The sequence below is a fragment of the Mchenga conophoros genome, linkage group LG3 (assembly GCF_057382185.1).
Source record: "Mchenga conophoros isolate Kocher_MC1m ecotype Shallow Benthic linkage group LG3, M_conophoros_male_GT1.1, whole genome shotgun sequence".
In the NCBI taxonomy this organism is placed as follows: Eukaryota; Metazoa; Chordata; class Actinopteri; order Cichliformes; family Cichlidae; genus Mchenga; species Mchenga conophoros.
This window is the reverse complement of record NC_140528.1, coordinates 57,304,877-57,323,284: the sequence shown is the minus strand read 5'-3', so window position 1 is coordinate 57,323,284 and position 18,408 is coordinate 57,304,877. Positions and strand designations below refer to the sequence as shown.

The 18,408-nt window shown below is 43.6% G+C and overlaps 1 protein-coding gene across 1 annotated transcript in view; it reads right to left on the bottom strand.

Annotated features, from left to right (window-relative positions):
- irs4b (insulin receptor substrate 4b) overlaps positions 1 to 13,112 on the bottom strand; it is a 29,818-nt gene extending 16,706 nt beyond the window's left edge. The window contains exon 1 of the mRNA XM_085264101.1: positions 8,890 to 13,112. Within this exon, the coding sequence (XP_085120227.1) occupies positions 8,890 to 13,102 (4,213 nt within the window). The 5' untranslated portion in view covers positions 13,103 to 13,112. The remainder of the gene's footprint in view (positions 1 to 8,889) is intronic.
- Between the last annotated feature and the right edge of the window lie 5,296 nt (positions 13,113 to 18,408).

Sequence of the window (18,408 nt, the reverse complement as noted above, 5' to 3'; positions counted from 1 at the left end):
TCAGAGACCAGTCTCTTCACCTGTATTGCTCAGTCCTGAGATGACATCCTTGCTCTCACTGACATCATAAAGAGCCAAGATTTTGACTCATAGGGCTAACCTGAACTTGTACTGATAGAAAATTATAAGTAGGGCTGTGTGATTACTTGAAATTTTATTTAAATTACAACTTGGCTTTCAACAACTATTAAAACAGGCCAGCTGAGATAAGATAGTTCATAGTTTGCAAAAAATGATGACCTTGTTTTGTCTTTCATCCCCACCTCCATTAAAAGCCTAAATTCATCACACACCAGGTTCTCTAGCTCAGTTCACATATCTCTTTCTTTCTTGTTAACTTTCAGGTGATTTACTATTGAATTTCATTTTTACCTTCAGCAAATGCACTATTTTTTACCTAAACTCTCATAACATTTGCTAAAACCCCATATTTAAAGACTTTATTGATCAATGGGAGCTCTCCAAGCAGTCATTTGCCCAAAGTTTGAGGTCCACTTCCCTGTTTCTCAACAACACTGCCAGCTTTATGTTCCCAAGCCTCTTAATGCAGGCCACCCATGCTCAAAGCACATCTATCATTTCAGTCCTGTGAATTACAGTGCTCATCAAACGGCACACGTTATTTTAAGGTTATTTATTTGCCGAATGTATACTAAAACAGGCATAAAGAGCAAAGAGTCCAGCCTCAGGGGGCTCTCAAAGAGCCACAAATACTTTCCTATGACAGTCACAATGGCAGCTTAAAATCAAAATTGCCTTGTGTGCACGCCTGATGCCTAATAATTCTAACATCTGTGGGAATACATGTCTGGCCATTTAGGATGCAGAGAGACCTCTGCCTGCAACACACAGTAAAAGAGAAGTTGGGGGGGTCCTGTTACGAGCAGAGCCTCATACCGGCCCATAAATTCATGTCAGTCTGGAAATAGACCTGTAAATATAGAAGGGCACAGACGTGGAGGTGGGAACGAGAGAGGAAAAGGGCATCTTACTCTCCCTTTCCGTCCGATAACTCTGCCTCGCACTCTGTCCAGCCCTTTACCACCTCATCGGCACTTGGCTGGGAGGCGAGAACAAGGAGAAGGAGAAAAGGGCAGCTTCCCACTGCTGTCACAGACATCTAAAAGTCACTTCTGACAGGTTTAAGGGCACATCTCTCTCTCGTGACCCAACTTTCACAGCATTTAAAGATTTGAATATGATGCATATCAGAAAAAAAAAATATATATATATATATAAAAATTTTAAGAAATTTAAGACCGACTTAAACCCAATTTCCCTCGGGATGAATAAAGTATTATCAATCAATCAACTAAAACTTCCTCAGGGTTAGAGACAGCTTGGTTTAGTTTCTATCGTCTGTCTGAGGCTCTCGTTGCACAATAATAAATCAATGTTGGCTTTTAATGTAGGCTGGCATGTCTAAACTGCCCGAGGTGGAACTAAAGTGCAGGCAGGTGTACGTGAGTTTACACGTAAGGTTTTAGAGGGGTCGGTGGTTATGACATACCTACAGCTTAGAGTTAACACAGACGCATAAATCCCCAGTAATACTGCTGCTCAGTTTTGGCGGAAAAATCATAACCACAAAATCTTGATTATTTAACCCTCTTTTCAGTAACAAAAGCCTTGCTGTTACTGAACGCAGGTGCCTGTTTTTTTTTTTTTTTACCTTTTCCCTTTGAAAACAAAGCAATGAAGCCACCAACCAGCTCATGTTTCCCACCAGAGGGAGGACCTGGGGCTGTACTATGAAGAAAACTGAACATATCCTTTTTTATACCCATACCATCTTTTTCCTGATCGGGCTAAAATAAAGCTGCATTCAAATTCAGAAAAGTGAATGCGACTTCGAGCAAGTACAGGAGAAACAACTGCTGGTGACAGGAAGTAGACAGGCGAGCCCAGGTGAGCAATTGAAGAATGAGAGTGCTGATGAGGGTGAAGAACACTGTTGACTGACATACGACTTCATAGTAAATACATTAGAGGGTTGCCAAAGCAACTGGAGCCTGGAAGAAAGCGAAACGCAGCTTTACCCCAACATCAGCAGTCAGCGTCAATAAATCAATCGAGGCTTCAATCTAGGCTAGCAGTTCGTTTACATGAAGCGGGGAGGTGCTGGTGATATATGACCGATCGGAAGCATTGAGGCAGGGCAGCTGATTTTACAAAGCAAGAAAAAAAAAACTATTATGTTAGAAAAATGTGAATAGTGGCTAAAGTAAGAGGACTCTTATAGTGTATGCACTCCAATAGCTTTGGTCAGTAAAGCCCCAATCACCAAGGCCTAGAACCAGTCAGCAATCCCCAGGCAACCACCAGTTGCTAGGTACAGATGTGGACTCCCTAACACCAACACCAAGTAAATGAACATTTGAGTTTTAGATGTTCAGCAGTTGTTTGAGGGTGCAAGGGTTTGGGGCTTGAATTGATGAGGTCGTTGACCAATTAGTTGGCCTATGTGAGTGGGCTTTAGGCTGGAAGTTATAATAAAGTTTTGCCAATTTGAAGGAAGGAAGGAAAGCCAGTAAAAATGCACCTCTATCAATAAGACATAGGATGGATTACAGCTGTTATTTGATTACATTAACCTCTTAAGCCCCAACGGGGTTTCTGAGCTTCCTGCTCGAAAATGTAATGCCCAAATTTAATTGATTATTTCTCTGCAATTACAAACTCTGTCCTTACAATCTTGGTATCAAAATAAAGCTAACACTTGTGAGATTTCATCAGAGGTGTAAATATTGAAGCAGATATTACTGTGTCAAAGTTACTGAGACTGGAACACAGAAAAAGTAAGTCGATTTTATCCTTGCCTAATCTTTTTTTAATTTTTTAGCATATAACCCTTTTAAAAATATGCCTTAGTTCACATTTGATTCCAGAAATTCAGTAACCAACATATAAACATCATCTGTGCAAAGATTTATGTTTCTAAAGTGAAACAGTGAAAAATTACAGCCCTGTCAATACATGAATATCCAGACGTTGTACAAAAATGTCAAATTTTGGCACACAGTTCTTCTGTGCATTTACATAACTGCTCGTTTAGTCATGGCTTGTTTTCGATGCGTTTGGTGGTTGTAGAAATGGTTTATATGACATTTTAGCCGAGATTCAGAGGTTTCTGTGGATACTACACATGTCTGGACTTATATTTCTCACCCCGTGTTATAACCGATTAAACGTGATCTCCTTTTTGCCCCCGGTACCGGGGGCGTGGGGCTTAAGTGGTTAACATTTAGATGTGCATTAGACGGTTTTAGTGAGAGCAACTAAAGATTAAATCACTACTTTTCTTTATTGATGTTCACAAAGGAAAGAGATAAACTTCCTACTGGTCTCTAAAGACCATCCCACTACCTTTTCCTATCAATGGAATAATTTTTTTTCAAAGATCTGATTGATTGGTGACTGTAGGTGATGAGCAGATTAGGTGTGCATCATTTGTTGCTATGGTGACGTGAGTATAAGGTTAACTACCTTCATTACCGAGAAGGCTCTGAGCTTCAGATCTTGCCTCACACCACAGGATTGTGACAGACAATGAAACCTATATGAAGTTGAGATGCTGCAGAGCCTCTGGTGAACCACTTTTGATTTAAAAAAAAAAAAAAAAAAAAAAAAAAGCATATTTGAGTTCCAGCATCGAAAATGCGATGACTTTGGTGCTGCTAAATGTGAATTTGTGGACAAAACAATTAGAGGAAATTATCAACAGATTTCCCAACTTAAGCATTATTTCCTGCAGATTTTCCTTTACCCCAGCTGATCTAAACACGCCTAATTTGAAATATTTATAGCAACATTTCACAGACGCATGCAAGACTTCCTCACCAGCTGGATGAGAACCCAGCCTGATTCTCCACCTCCTGCTCCTCCTCTGGGTCAAGGATCCAGGTGTGCCTCTATCCGCGCAACACCACAACTGAGGGGAAGCGCATTCCTGAGTGATGATGATGCGCTTCCTCTCAGCCCTGCTGTGTGTCTTGACATGCCGCTGCTGCAATTACACCACCACATCAAAAGCTGCCTGCAATGACTCAGCGCTTACAAGCACACGCGCACCTACCTAGATGCCCGGCACAGACTGTAAACAAGCCAATACACAAGACTGTGTGTCAGGGATTAACATTTCCGATTGTTACCTTGAACTGCATGAACTAACACACACACACACACACACACTATTGATTAATGAACCTGCTGGCAGCAGCTGAAAACACAGCACACACAGACAGACGGACAAACTCAAATAGGACGGGTTTGAGTGTCAGTTGATCTCCCGTGTCGGCGAACACAGATTCAGCAGTGAATAACCACACACAACGACGATAAACAAATGAATCAGGCGGCGCTCTCATAGAGTCCTGACTCACGCTATTAGGGGAAAAAAAAAAAAAAAAAGAACGAAAAAAAAGGAGGTGATTGTGGGAGGAAGTGGGTGCAAAAAACTGAATTAAAAGAGAAGAGGAAAGAAAAAGGGAGAAAAGGGAGATCCTCATTTACAGACATAGCCTAACTTTGTGCTCTAAGTGTCAAATGTTTTCTCACAAACTCAACCCATCATCCTGAAATCCCCTGCTAAGCATTCTCATCTAAAACCTTTCTTCTGCGGATGTTCACCTACACCTACTGGAGCTGCTTCACAAAGAGCTGTAAATATGGAAAACATAAGGACTTAACGAATATGAGCTGAATCATTACTTAATATTACTGCCAATCAACTTTTAAACAGGATGTCTGAGGACTTCCTTGGTCTATGATGACCTGGATAACTGAGAACCTTCACAGACTTTTAACAGGAACCACAGCAGGAAACAAAGACATTCACAACTGATCTGATCTTGGCTGAAAAGCTGGATCAGGTATCAATGATAATGCAGTTTGATGTTCCACGTCTACTTCACCACACAGCACACCAGTCAACAGCAGCAGAGCTAAAGTAGGTAACAGCAGAGGGTCAGCAGTAATATACCCCAAGCAGCTTTTTAAAACTGTAAATCAGTGACCAAGCTTTGGCTTCTCCCTTTTCTGTTTACTACTCCCTAACCCTTATTACTATTTATTATTAATATTTACAGGAGGTAATTTTTTTAAATTGACAAGAATAAAACTGTCAAATTTATGTTAAAAAATGAAATTTTATGTAATGAAACTTGCACAATTTCCAGAATGTACATAATAAGACGCAAACTGATTACAAACAGAGGCAAATATATTTACAAAAAGAATGGGAAATTAAAGACAAAAAAAACTTGTAACTATAAGGAAAAAGAAGCCAAATTTACTAAAAAATAAAATAAATAAATAAAATTAGAAAATACATAAAAAAAATATCTGAATATCTGGAAAAAAAAACTTGCAAAAGGTAAGAAAAAAAATTGAGGAAACAACTGATTGATTTGATGAGGAAAAAAACAGAACTTGAAAATGAACAAGAAAAAGACATTTCTAAAAAGGAAATATGAGGAAAAAAAGAAGATAAACTTACAGTTAAACTGACAAGAATAAAACCTTGACATTTATTACCAAAAATAGGCAAATTTTAGAGGATAACACTGGAAACCTTATACCAAAAAAGGGCAATTTTATGAGACAAAACTTTATCCAACGTTAATAAAATAATAACTAAATCAAAGCTACTACCAAAAAAAACCACCAAAAAAACAAACAAAAAAAACCATTGTGTGATTTTGCAGACACTTTAAGTTACTTTGGAAAGAAAGTCAGTTACTCCCAGGGTCAATCACTTAAATTAGGGCTGCTCGATTATGGCAAAAATGATAATCACGATTATTTTCACTGAAATTGAGATCACGATTATTTGACGATATTTATTTAACCCTTTAAGACCTACTATGGAACCAAGTCCACCAGAGCTTATATTATTATTATTATTTTTTTACATGCTGTAGTGCCATTTGTGGGAGCATTTCAAGTTGCTATACATCAATACAACTGTTATAGCCCATATTTTAATAATATGTATGCATTAAGTCCATAGTAATTACATAAATTGCAAAAAAGTGCAATAAACTACAAAAAAAATTGAAAATCGCTTTTGTTTTGTTTACATATATTTCTACTTGGAGAAATTTAAGAGGTTTATCCCTCAAAACTTTAAATACAATAAAGTTGCAAAAAATAGTTTCCCACCACAGGAAATTTATTTTGAGTGTCTTCATAGTTTTATTTTGGAGATACAGCAATTTTTATATACTGCAGGAAAAACAAAAAACAATCCTATGATGCAAATTTGCAAAGAAAACAGCATGTGCATCATTTCACTGTGGGAAGTGTTACGAACAGCTGATCGGATCGGCAAAGCGTGTTTCTGGAATATTATGTTTTTGTTCCTGCAAGCGCTTTTTATGCAATTTTTGCAAAGCTATATGTGGAAGGAAACCGTGACGAGGACAAGCTGATGGCATCAGATGTAAGTACAACTCCTCCGGTTTCATATGCAAAACAAATTATTGCGCTAGCTTACACGGTTCAGGTTCTACAGGGATTTAAAAATAGTTACACAAAACGGAGCGTGCGGCTCTGACCGGCTTTAAAGGGTTAACAATGACTTTTAAAAAATAATATAAAATAGTGTGCAACACCACTGAAGTTTTTTTTTTTTTTTTTTTTTTAAACTCTCTTTTCAACCAACGGCAGTCACTCTCCAAATAACTTCTGCTTAGCTTTCCGAGCTTCCCTCGGGTCCTCTTAATCAGCGGTCTCCAACCTTTTTTGCGCCACGGACCGGTTTATGCCCGACAATCCGGTTGTTCAGTCTGACGTCACTAGCCGTGTCTGGGTCTAAACTCCGCTGCAGGTCCATATATCAAACGATCACTATGGCATTACTGAGAGTTGAAAAACTGTCTAAAGTCTTTCATCTTTAATAAAATGATCAGCGTTCTGCTCTACCAGGTGTAACAATTGAGTTTAACATCCAGGCATCCATGAAAACGGAATTTATGACATTTAACGGAGTTAGAAGTTAGCAGGGAGTTAGCTCGCTAGCTTCTATCTAAATACAATATAGCATGTCCTGACTGCGGGGTTTTGGAAACAAATTAAAACGTACAGCTCTTCTATCACTTCCAGCATAAATGAAGACAGAAAACTAAACAGCAGTGACGTTTGTAGGGTTACTGAAGTTGGGCTAGCTGGTATATAATGATGTGCTACGTGACCGCTAGCGACACAGCTATGTTAGCATAATATAAACAAGCTAACTTTTTTTCCACTCGATAAAAGTTAACGTGAGTGTTCTCGGTGGTCAGGAACAAATGTAATCGCATGGCAGGATGCTGTAAAAGGACCAAACTTCAGCCAGGAGAACAACTGAGATAATCCATCCACAATACGAGGTTAGTCATTCATATACTGCTGCATGGGCTGGGCTGTAGTTACATCCTAAGGTTTTAAAAACTGAGCTTAAATAAATGATTAGCGGTAATAAAAGCCGAGGGAGGTCAACAGTGATCACTGACTGTTTTAGGAGCTTTTTGAGATCAAATAGAAGAAAATACATAACATTAAACATGTTAACAACACAAAAGCCATATTAAACGCAGACTACTTTAGACCCGGAAGTAGGATTCGTCGCGTCATCACTGAACAACCGGATATTTTCACGGACCGGCCTTTAAGGTGTCGCGGATAAATGAGGGAGGGGCTAATAATCGGCTCAGTCATTTTTAATGATCGTTGAAAGCCCAGATCGTAATCGTGATTAAAATTCGATTAATTGAGCAGCCCTAACTTAAATGAAATGCTAAAAGGTTCTTATAACAAACCCATCACTGAGGCAGACAAACTGCAAGCTGATTTTCATTTAAACAAGCTCTGACCTGAGCCAACACCACAGGTCTCTGTGCAGCTGGCTTTAAGACGACCGTGCAGGAACAGCCTATTTAAATAGAATATAAACAGAATGTTTTTACAATGTTTAACCTCAGCTATTAAATTCTACTCAATTTTTAGTGCTTTCTCACATCAAGTAATCTAGTGATTATTTTTCCTGTAATTTTAAACAATCATTTGCCAGGAACATCCCTAGTAAAAACATGTTTCACCGAGTGACTGCCAGCTTACTAGACTATAAAAAAGGTATTAAGTGCATTGTGCTGCCACATTGAGTGTTCCTGTTGGCACTGGATTCCTTCGTGTTTAGTATAAATAAAAATAATTTTTCATAGATGTTGAAAAGCTTCTCATGTGACAGCCTTCCAGCAGACAAAAGAGTTTATACACCCACACATTAGTACACTCTGCATACATGCTGACACAAAGAAAACAGCGGCACGTGCACAGACAGGCAGAGAGAGAAACACACACACCACCACCACCAAGCTACAAAGACAGGAAGTCTGAGGCATTTTTGGGTGATTCAACCCACACTTGACCTCAGATAAACCCTCCCGTTCATTCAGCGAGCTAATCGTCTACCAGTGTGTTTGCACACAGCGTGCGCAGACCTCAAGATGAACTGCATATTGGTGCCACTTCCTGTACGAGCACTGTTATAGCCAAGGCTTCAGCTCCCTGGGCAGATGCCTTCAAAAGACGCGTGTGAACGCTGCCTTGTCAAGATCACAGAGACTTGATTCAAAATAGATTCACTGGAGGAGCTGCAAATTGATACAATGCAGCTAATAATAGCATCCAGCACTCAACGGTTATTTTGGATTTCAGTGAGAGGGGGGAAAAAAGAAGAGAAAAAAAAAAATACACTTTTACTCACACATGAAAGATCTCACACACACACACACACACACACACACAGTGTTTTTCCACACATAAACTTCAGGAAAGAAAGTGAGCATGTGCAGAACAGAAAGTAGTATCTATAACACTAACACAAAATCATCACTTATGCTGACTCACCCTTGGTTGTTGCAGTGACGCCGTCTGATTTGGTGAAGTCTATACTGGCGTAGGCTCTGTTCTCTGGCAGAGGCACCATCCCCCCTGCAGCCGCCACCACCGATGCCGTGCTCCCACTGCTGCTACCTGCTCCCGACGTCACAGCTCCCGTATTACTCCCATCCTCCCTCAGCTCCAAGGCGATGTAGTTGAGGCCGTTTTGATAGCCAACTGACATGTTCCTGCACATTCTGCCGGCTCCGGGCTCCGTGGAAGAGGAGGAGGATGCTGCTGAAGTCCTGGAGGCCGTGCCTGTTTCTGTGGTTCTTGCCGGGGCGTGGTGAGCTGGAGAGTCACCCAGACCCTCCACAGACATCCACACACTGTCAAAAGACGCCGAGCTGGCCCATCTAGACGCCTGTCCCTCCGTTACATAAGATCCGTTGGGGGCCAAGGGGTTAGCAAGGGTGGGGTGTGTGGCCGAGGAGCCAAGACCTCCACTAGGAGGCGTTGAATTAGAGGAAGAGGTGGAGGAGAATGTCTCTGAGCTGTGTCTTCTTCTGCCCTGGGGATCAGCTCGAACCACCTTGGGCTCCATCGGCTGCGTTGGCGCCCTATCTGGGCTCGTCGGGGGCAGGGGGGGAGAAATGGATGAGGAGGTGGTGTGGGGAGGGTGGCCATAACGCCCCTCTATCACACAGAGATGCTGCAGCATGGCTGTAGGGCTCGTTTGTGTCCCGTCACCTCTGCTGAGGTTAAACGTCATGTCTGTGTAGTCGTCCCCAACTGGCCTCCAGTGACCTCCGACCTGCACTCCAGGGGAGGCCACCGCCCCGGGATTGCTAGCCAGTGGTCGGATATAGCTGGGTGGGTTCCATGGGGCAACTAGGCTCGGTCTGGGTGACTGGTTTTTGCCCAGGCAACCAGAACTATCCTGCTGGTCCGCTCCTACCTCCACACTCATGTAATCCTGAGCAGGGGAGCGACAGTGGTCACCGGATCCCAGGGAAGGCGCTTCGTCTTGGGCAGAGTGAGGGTAGGCGGGTGGCTCTTGCTGGAGAGGGTAGTGATCACCGAACTCTATATTAATATACTCTCCAGGACTGGAAGGCCCTTCAGAGGAGCTGCCAGTGGCAGGGACTGAAGTCAAGGTGCCTGCAGATGCTGTTGAAGGCTCACTAATTCGCAGCGGTCCGTGGAAACTTCTTCGGCCTAAAGGGAGGCGGTTGGGCCTCACAATACGGCTGTCAGCCATTGCTGCAGTCGTATGGTGAGCGCCATAAGGCGGAGGTGGGTGAGAGGGAGTGGAGGTGCTACTACCTCCCCCACCCCTCTTTTCTGGTGTTGACACTGAAGATGTGGCGACTGATGAGTAGACTGGTTTAGCAGGAGAGCTCATAGGAACGTACTCCCCATACTCTTTATCTTTCTCTTCCCTTTCTCTGCTGGGGGCCTTATAGGAGCGAGGGAGAGAGAAATAAGGGCTGTAAGGCTTTGGGGTGTTCTCAGGTGTGCCAGTTGTATAATATCTGCTGCTCCCTTCATTTGTGACCTTGCGCCCCCCAGCACTACTGTACGACATGTCCATATATTCCCCATTCTCGGGTCTTTCTGCAATGCTGTCACTTGCACACGCCCCAATGAGGCTGGAGCTGCTGTGAGGGCTGGGAGAGGCCTGCACTGGGGAAGGGGAGCTGCAACTCCCCCCCGGGAGCATCATCATGTAGCCGTGGGAATCGGTGGAGGATTGGGATTGGAGCTGGGGGTGATGATGGTGGGCTGAGCGTGTAGCTAAAGCTGGACTGTGAAACTGAGGAGAATGGGAGATGTGGTGGGAGTAAGAGCTGGGTTGCATAGGCATGTAGTCAGGGGGAGTGTCCCTCGGCGACACCGCCACGCCACACATCATAGGCATATAGCCGCTGTCTTCCTTGGCGGAGGAGGAGAGGGGAGGGCGCTCGGAACCGGCCTCCGTTCGGGAGAGTGTGGAGGGACGGCTCTGCTGGCTGTGTTCGGAGCAGGAGCTGTAGTCAGAGCGCAGTGAGGAAGAGGAGGACGACGGCCCCCCACGGAGCAGGCCGCTGCCAAATGGCAACACCACATCCGATCCCTCATCCAGTGAGAAGTTAGTCTGTGTCATTTTCTGATAGACTGCCACTCCGGTCGCGCCACCAGTCGGTCTGGTAAAAGAGTGCGTCCTCCTCCTCAGTGATGATGAAGAAAAGCGCTCATCCTCTGTTGTTGACGTGCTCTCATCCCGCGGCGTGTCAGCTCCACTGTTGTTTCCGGAGCCCGCATTGGTGCCAAAGACCTCCCGGTTCCAGCCCATGGCCATGTAATCATTTAAACAGTTCTCTTCTCTGATTGGTGGGGTGTTGCCAAGAGAGTCTGGTGTGTTGCTCCGCACCCGGAAGTAACGGAAGTCACCTGGGCTGGAGCCGTACTCATCTGACGAGTTGAAGCCACCGTCTGACGGGGAGCCGCATATTGAGGCGCTCGATGGGCGGGTGAGCGTGTCGGAGACGGAGCCGTGGCCGCTGCTGGAGGAGACGCTCACGGGGCTAGTGGTGGAGGGAAAATGGGAGACTGGCAACGAGGCAGAGCGGGCATGATAGGTGGATGTTGCCCCTGGGATAGCTCTGACATAGCGTCCGCTGCCGGTGCTTGTACCAGCGTTTCCTGTGGCGACGCCGCTCCCACTGCTGCCGCCACCACCGCTGCCCATATCCTGACGACCGTGATGGGCCCTCACAGTGTTTAGGTGAACCAAACTTCCAGTGGCAGAGCGGAACGGCCGGTTCATTGTGCCCTCGCCCTCACTGGATGTCCGAAAGCGATAGCCACTAGCCATGTTGCTTTTAGTCGACGGCGGCGTGCCAACCACGGACTCTGTCCTCGACCGTCGCTGCAGCCCAGTCTGACTCGGCGGAAGGTTGCCCAGGTGGCGCCGCGTCGTGATAAAAGGCATGTGATTGGAGCCCGACGACTGACTCTTACTCCTCGGCCGAAACTCCGCAAACGCTTTCAGCGCTTTCATCGTTTCCAGGATGGTCTCATGCATGTTCTGGGCCACAACAGAGTCGTCCACCTGCATCCATATCTCCCCAGGCCCGATGGAGGAGGAGCGGCCCACCTCGATGAAAAAGAAGCTTTCTGAATGTCCGCAGCGCCTGATGTTCATCAGCTGCAAGTTGACACAGGGCGTCTCAGAGTTCAACTTAACGAGGTGAATGGTTTTGGTAGAGAGGCATAGCCGGTAAACACCTGTGAGGTTTTTGGTTTGACCCAGTCCTTTGGGTTTTACATTCACCTGCCACACCTCTTTAAACACAGTACCAGGGGTGACCGTACCATATCCATCATCTAAATCATCAGAGTCTAAGTGTCCTTTTTTGCCCTCGCTCATCAGCTCACTGATAGCCACATACCAGTCCTCCTGCTCCTGCTCATTCTCAGCCACAATGGCAAAGTACTCATCCTTGGTGTAAAGGGCAATGAGGTGTTTGTTTTTGGAATCCGCCCTTTTGTTCACGGTGAAGCACTGGTAGAGGTAAATCACTCTTTTGGGAGGAGAAGGGAGGACGGCTCCACCACTGCTGGAGGCGGAGGCGGAGGAGGCTGCCGCGGCGGCAGCAGCAGAGCGCAGGCTGTTCCTGAATTTCTTCTCGCTGTCGTAGTACTCCAGGCGGCTGGGGCCGAGGTGGCTGGCAGCCCTCAGCACGAAAAACCTCTTGTGTCCATGCTTTTGCTTTCTTAAATAGCCACACTTTCGTATATCATCCACCACGTCTGGGGTGTTTACGACGTTCACAGCTGCGTATACATGGCTGTTGCCAGCGGCGGGGTCCTCGGCGGTGTGTACCTGGCTGAAAGGCGAGGAGGAGGAGGCGGCGGTGGCTTTCCTGCCCGGAGACTCTGCGATGTTTTCCCCAGAAAGATGCTGCTGCTGCTGACAGTGATGGTGCTGCTGTTGATCCTTTGGCGGCTGGTGGTGGCTAAGGTTGAAGTGGTTTGACGGAGGTAAATGGTGGAAACGAGAGCCTCCTCCTCCTCCACCACCACCTCCGGCTCCTCCGCCGACATTAATTAACGGGGAAGGGGGTTCCCCGACCGAGCCGTCTCCGTTTGCGGCTGCAGCGGTGGCGGCCGCAGGTTTCGTCCCCACGTCCCTCTGCTGTGTCTCCACCATCAACATCGCTGCCTTGCCTTCCTGATAGTTCGTGAAATTTGCCATCAGAGAACACAATCAAAGGTCACTTTACTAGCAAGCTAATCCGAGCGGACCTAGACCCCATTCTTGTTTTGGGAGACGAGCTCCTGAGTCCGGCTAGGCCAGCTAACTGACTCACAAACACACACACACGGCTCAGATTTGCAGCACTCACAAACCGGCTTTGCTGTTCCGTCTGAAGAAAATAGTCCCTTTTGCCCTCTCAGCGGCGAGGCAGGTACTCCAGCGTGAGCTTTGCTTTTTATTTTTTTTCACGAAATAAAGCCCACCGCGTGCAACATGACCACGTTCAGCCGTGTTTCTATAATCGGGAGGATCCAGCTAGCTCGGTTAGCACTGCTTTCCCTTCTCCTCTTGTACACATCTCTACGGGCCACAGCACAAACAACACATGACCCCCTGCGTCACCGAGCGAACGGGAGGAACAAAGGGGCAGAGACGGGCTCTGATTGGTCCGTCACTTTGACTGTCAGCCGTTGACAGAAGTCGAAACCAATCGGTGCGAGATATTGGAGCTTTGCGTCAATAACTTTGGCAAATCGCGTAGCGTGGAGTTTACTGAAGTTTTCAAAATAGGCGGTGACTTTCTCGGGCTTATCTAGAACCTGCTGTTGAGCTTTCCAGCAACTGTTTAGGTGTAGGAAACTGTTCCCAGACCAGCAGACTCGGAGTCCCCCCACCCGCGCGCTGTGATCAGACGAAATCTTGGGTCAAGTTCCATTTTTTTGGCTATTTATGTTAGATCTTATTATCAAATATTATACAAACTCAAAAAACAAGCGTAAATGAGCCATTACTGAGTAATTCTTGTAATAATCTTAAATAAAGTAATCTTGAAATAAAATAAAATAAGAAACCGAGGTTTTTATCAGTGGTATTAAAGTATAATTCAAAAACACTTGTGCAAATCTGTGGTTGTGATTCACTGTATTGTAACTGGAAATACTATATTTTGCACACCACTGTATTTATTTATAGTGAATAGCATATCTGGTTCATATGTATTTGACAGAAAAAACTTATGTTTTTAAAGAGAATACAGCATGTGGAATGATCTCCACCTTAATTGGTGGCAACACTGGCCAGCTACTTTTACAATAATGAATTCTTAATAGTGAAAATGCATTTCTAATGTCACTGTGTTCGCCCGTTTATAATCTTAGGAAATGTTATCATATAGCAAATTTCACGCAGACGTGCAAATTATTTTTGCTTTAGAGTTGTTTTAAAAAGACAGATGTTCAGAAAAGTGGAGGAGACATTTCAAAGCAATGTGAGAAACAAGAAATTAGGCATTTAGTGTGAGTAACGTGAATGCAAAGAACAAAATTCGCTGAACATACTACACCTGCTGGCACCACACTTGCATTCCCTCTGACCCGAGATTGATCCTAAGATTTTTGCCTAAAGGCAGCAACTTGTCACTAAACGCTTATTAAGAGAGCATGCATGTGTGACAGCAGAACTTTAAGCTCCTGCAACAAACTTAGATAGAGTAATCAAGGAGGACTTTCCCCCTACGTCCCAGGGGCGGTATCTGTGTTCTTACACACTGCGGAGAATGCCACGCTCGGCTTTCTTAGCCTCTACTACACTTTGCATGTGACAATTTGCTGGAACCTTTTATCCCAAACACCTTTCAGTGTCATGAGCGGGATCATGTTTAGTGCAGCTGGCCCTGGTGGGAATCATACCCTTAACTCTATGCGGGGACCACCTGTCGGCCTCTGAATGCATCCCTTTAAATGGCAAAGACCTAAAGAAAACTCATGCTGCAACTCTGCTTTTGATTTTACAATAAAAAAAAAACAGAAAATATTGGACCTGTGTATATCTACAACATGTTTACTGTCACACATATCTCTTTAAACATCTCAAAACGATGCAAACACATTTTGAATATTCACCTGTTGCATTTGGTCAAATCAAACCCTTACAAACGCACTGGTGTAATCTATCCCCACTGTATGCCAGGTGCCATAATATTAATTAAGTAAAGTCTGTTTTTATAGCACTTTTCGGGGCTAAGAAAAGTCTTCATAGCAGTCACAAGAAGCTCTAAAGAGCCGGCTTGAAGAGAAGATGACATGCTCTAAACCTGACAGGGAGACAGTGCAAAAGCTTTAAAAGTTGGGTTATAAGTGAAAACTTGTGAGAGTTCCTTGAAAGCCTTAAAGCAGCATGTTGGATAGATTGGAGGTGATTAATCCAAGCGAGAGGAGACGAAGGCATCGACACGCATTCCCAGTTTACTTTTCAAGACAAAGGCATACAATTTAGTAACACGGCTGAACGTGGTCATTTAATAAATGGAAAAACAGCAAGAGCTGATCAGAGTTTATGGGAGAACACACAATGAAAGTTGTATATTTTCCCATTGATGTATATAAATTGTAAATAAATTGAACATGCAGATCCATCTGCTGTAGACCTTGAGACACAAGGGAACAACTGGAAGTACCTTCTGTCATTAAAAAAGTTTGATGTAATGAAGTAATCCTTGACAATGTAACTATTAAGCTTCTTTTTAAAAGTATTCTAAATTTTAAAATGATCACAATTACTCATAAGTTGTAATTTAAAGCTTGCAATCCTGATGAAATGCTATCAATTACTGCTCAGCTGGAGCATGTAAACAAAGAGAACTCTTCTTCTTGTTTAATGTAATTTTTATGTTTCATTTTTAATCAGGATCATCAAATTAAAATGTTTTTCTGCTATCCGGTGTGATTCCTGCATGTCTGCAATTTCATGCAAGGTAACATTACATGGTTAGCGGTCACCGAGCTGGAATTAAACCTGCCAAATCTTAATTCTCCCAAATGAAAGAAAACTTGAGTACAGCTTGGGTACCTGAGCAATAAATTATTCTTTAAGCTGTGTTGCTAAAGCACTGTGCTTTCACCCTCTTATACAGTCTATATGTGGAGGCTTTGGTCTTTCATTCTTTCACCTCTTTAACCTTTTGTTACAGGAAAGAAGCTGGACGGCATTATGACAGCCAAGATATCAACCTGCAGTCTCTCGCACAATGGGGGCTAGCTACCACTTGAGCCTACAGGCAACCTAACTCTTTCCTGGGGAAATATCAGCTGCTTTTCAAAGGAAGGCCGGTTCTGCTAACCTCTGTCTGGCATGAGACCAGTCAAACCTGTGAAAGCCTCTGAACCCTGTCAACCTGTTAACTCTGCAGCTGTGAGAACACATGAACTTATGTAGCTTTAAACTTTTTGCCCTTTTTCTGACTCATATACAACACAGAGGGAGGAAAAATGTAGAAATTCTCCAGAATCTCAAACGTTGTTTATTTGCCTCTCAAACACACAAAGTTCTCTTTCAGTTAAGGGTAAGAACATGAACATTCATGCACTGTGGCTGAGTAATGTTCCAGATAAAAGGTGTGGCCCATGAGTTTTAAGTAAAACAAGCTGTTTTGCAATTTTTTTAAAAGTCAATTTGCATGCATCTATCTGCAGAAGGCAGATGTTGTGTGGGACAACAAAGAGACTTTTACAGGTATGCTTTTGCATGCGCACAAGTGTCAGTCAAACCAGAAGCCATTGTGTCACGTTAAAGATGCAAATATTGCCCGTGTGCTTGCATCAGGGAGTTTATTTAGTTCCTGCGCTGACGTCAGTTGTCTGGGTTTGCAAATACACGCAAAAAGGAGATTAGAAACTACGGCAGGAGTTGATTATTTCACACACAAGCAACCTTCCCCTGAATAAGTTTAATAGGGATAAGAGGCACCAATCTAAGTGTTTTAATAGAAATAAATAATAGTAATAGTAATAAATATTTGGCTCAAATGTGGCTATCATCTGTTGTTTTTTATGGGCTACATAAAAATATGCGAGGTGAGTCTGGCTGTGTAGACTCAGCCACAGGTCCACCTTATGTGGACCAGATGTCAGATGTGCTGTGACTAAAGCTTTATTTATACTCCTTTGAATCGTTGCACAGCTTGTGTTTCAGATCATGACATACGTTTTAGCATTACACAGAGATAACCCAAGTATATACAAAATAGTTTTTAGATGTGGATTTCATTCATTAGTGGAAAAATGCTATTAAAACCTACCTGGCCCTGCATGGAAAAAATAGTTATCAGTCTCTGACAAAGTGAATTAGGCTAAAAGATCTTAAAAAGCATGCCGAAACTGGGGCACGAGGGCCAAAATTAGCCACGATTTGTGGGTTTTGTTTTGTTTTTTAAAATTTAATCTCTATCTATACTAAATAGTTATACTCGAAACCGAAAGGTTATTTGCACTCAATTTTTACATGAAGAGACACAAAACCCATAGAGGGCATCAAGCATAAAAAATCTGCCAAATCTGCTGTGGTGACTCCTTGTGATTAAAGGAGGAGCAGAAAGTAGCTTTCTTTTTGTATTTAAGGGTATTTTTTTTGTTTTTGATTGTTTTTTAAATGATTGATTAGGTTTATTAAGTGTAATAACAAACGCGACAGTTGCTTCCTGTTCAAACGATCCTTTCTTGGGTCTTTTTGGGGCTGAAATGATCAATAAATGTGTCATGCACATCTGGTAGAGCAGTTTATTCATCCCTGCCAAGTACAAAGTGCTGTGTGGCAAGACGCTGAACTCCATGTGTTCCCGCTGACAGGTGAACAAACAAAGGAAAGAATAGGACGAGCACAAACAACTATTTGGCTTGTTATTAAATGTAGAAAACATCGAAGCATTCAGAATAACAGAACTGTGTTGAAAATGTCCTTCATCATAAATCTGTAGCTTAAATATTGGTGCCTGCTTTGTTTCTCCTGTTTCTACCCTCTTGATGACAGGCTGAAGTGCTTTGTCTTGATTGACAGTTACCGTGACGGAGCTCCCTCTGCTGGACAGGACTGCACCCTGCAGTAAATCCTCTGCCGCTATTGTGGTTGTAACAAAGGAGCAGAGCCAACAAAGCTGAAACACACACAGAGGAAACACAAAGGAAAGCATGCTTCCCTTTGTTATCATCTCAGCCTGTTATTTCAGAACAAGCACAGTTGCGACATTGCTGCTGCTGCTGCAATTTAAACAGACACAGAGTCGGTGTATTAACTGAACTGGGAGCAAATTGCTGATATTCAGTTCTGCTTGCTTTAATGCTGTTTTGTGATATAAACAGTTGTGTCAAAGTGGTGGCAACTTAGTGTGAAGATAATGCTGAAAGTATAACACATTGGACCTTTCATCTCTGTGGGGTCCTGTTCAATGGAGACATAAACGTTCTTGCTCTGGTGCCTTTTAAACAATCGAATAAGAAAAAAAAGCAGCCAAGTTTGCTGATTAAATGTGC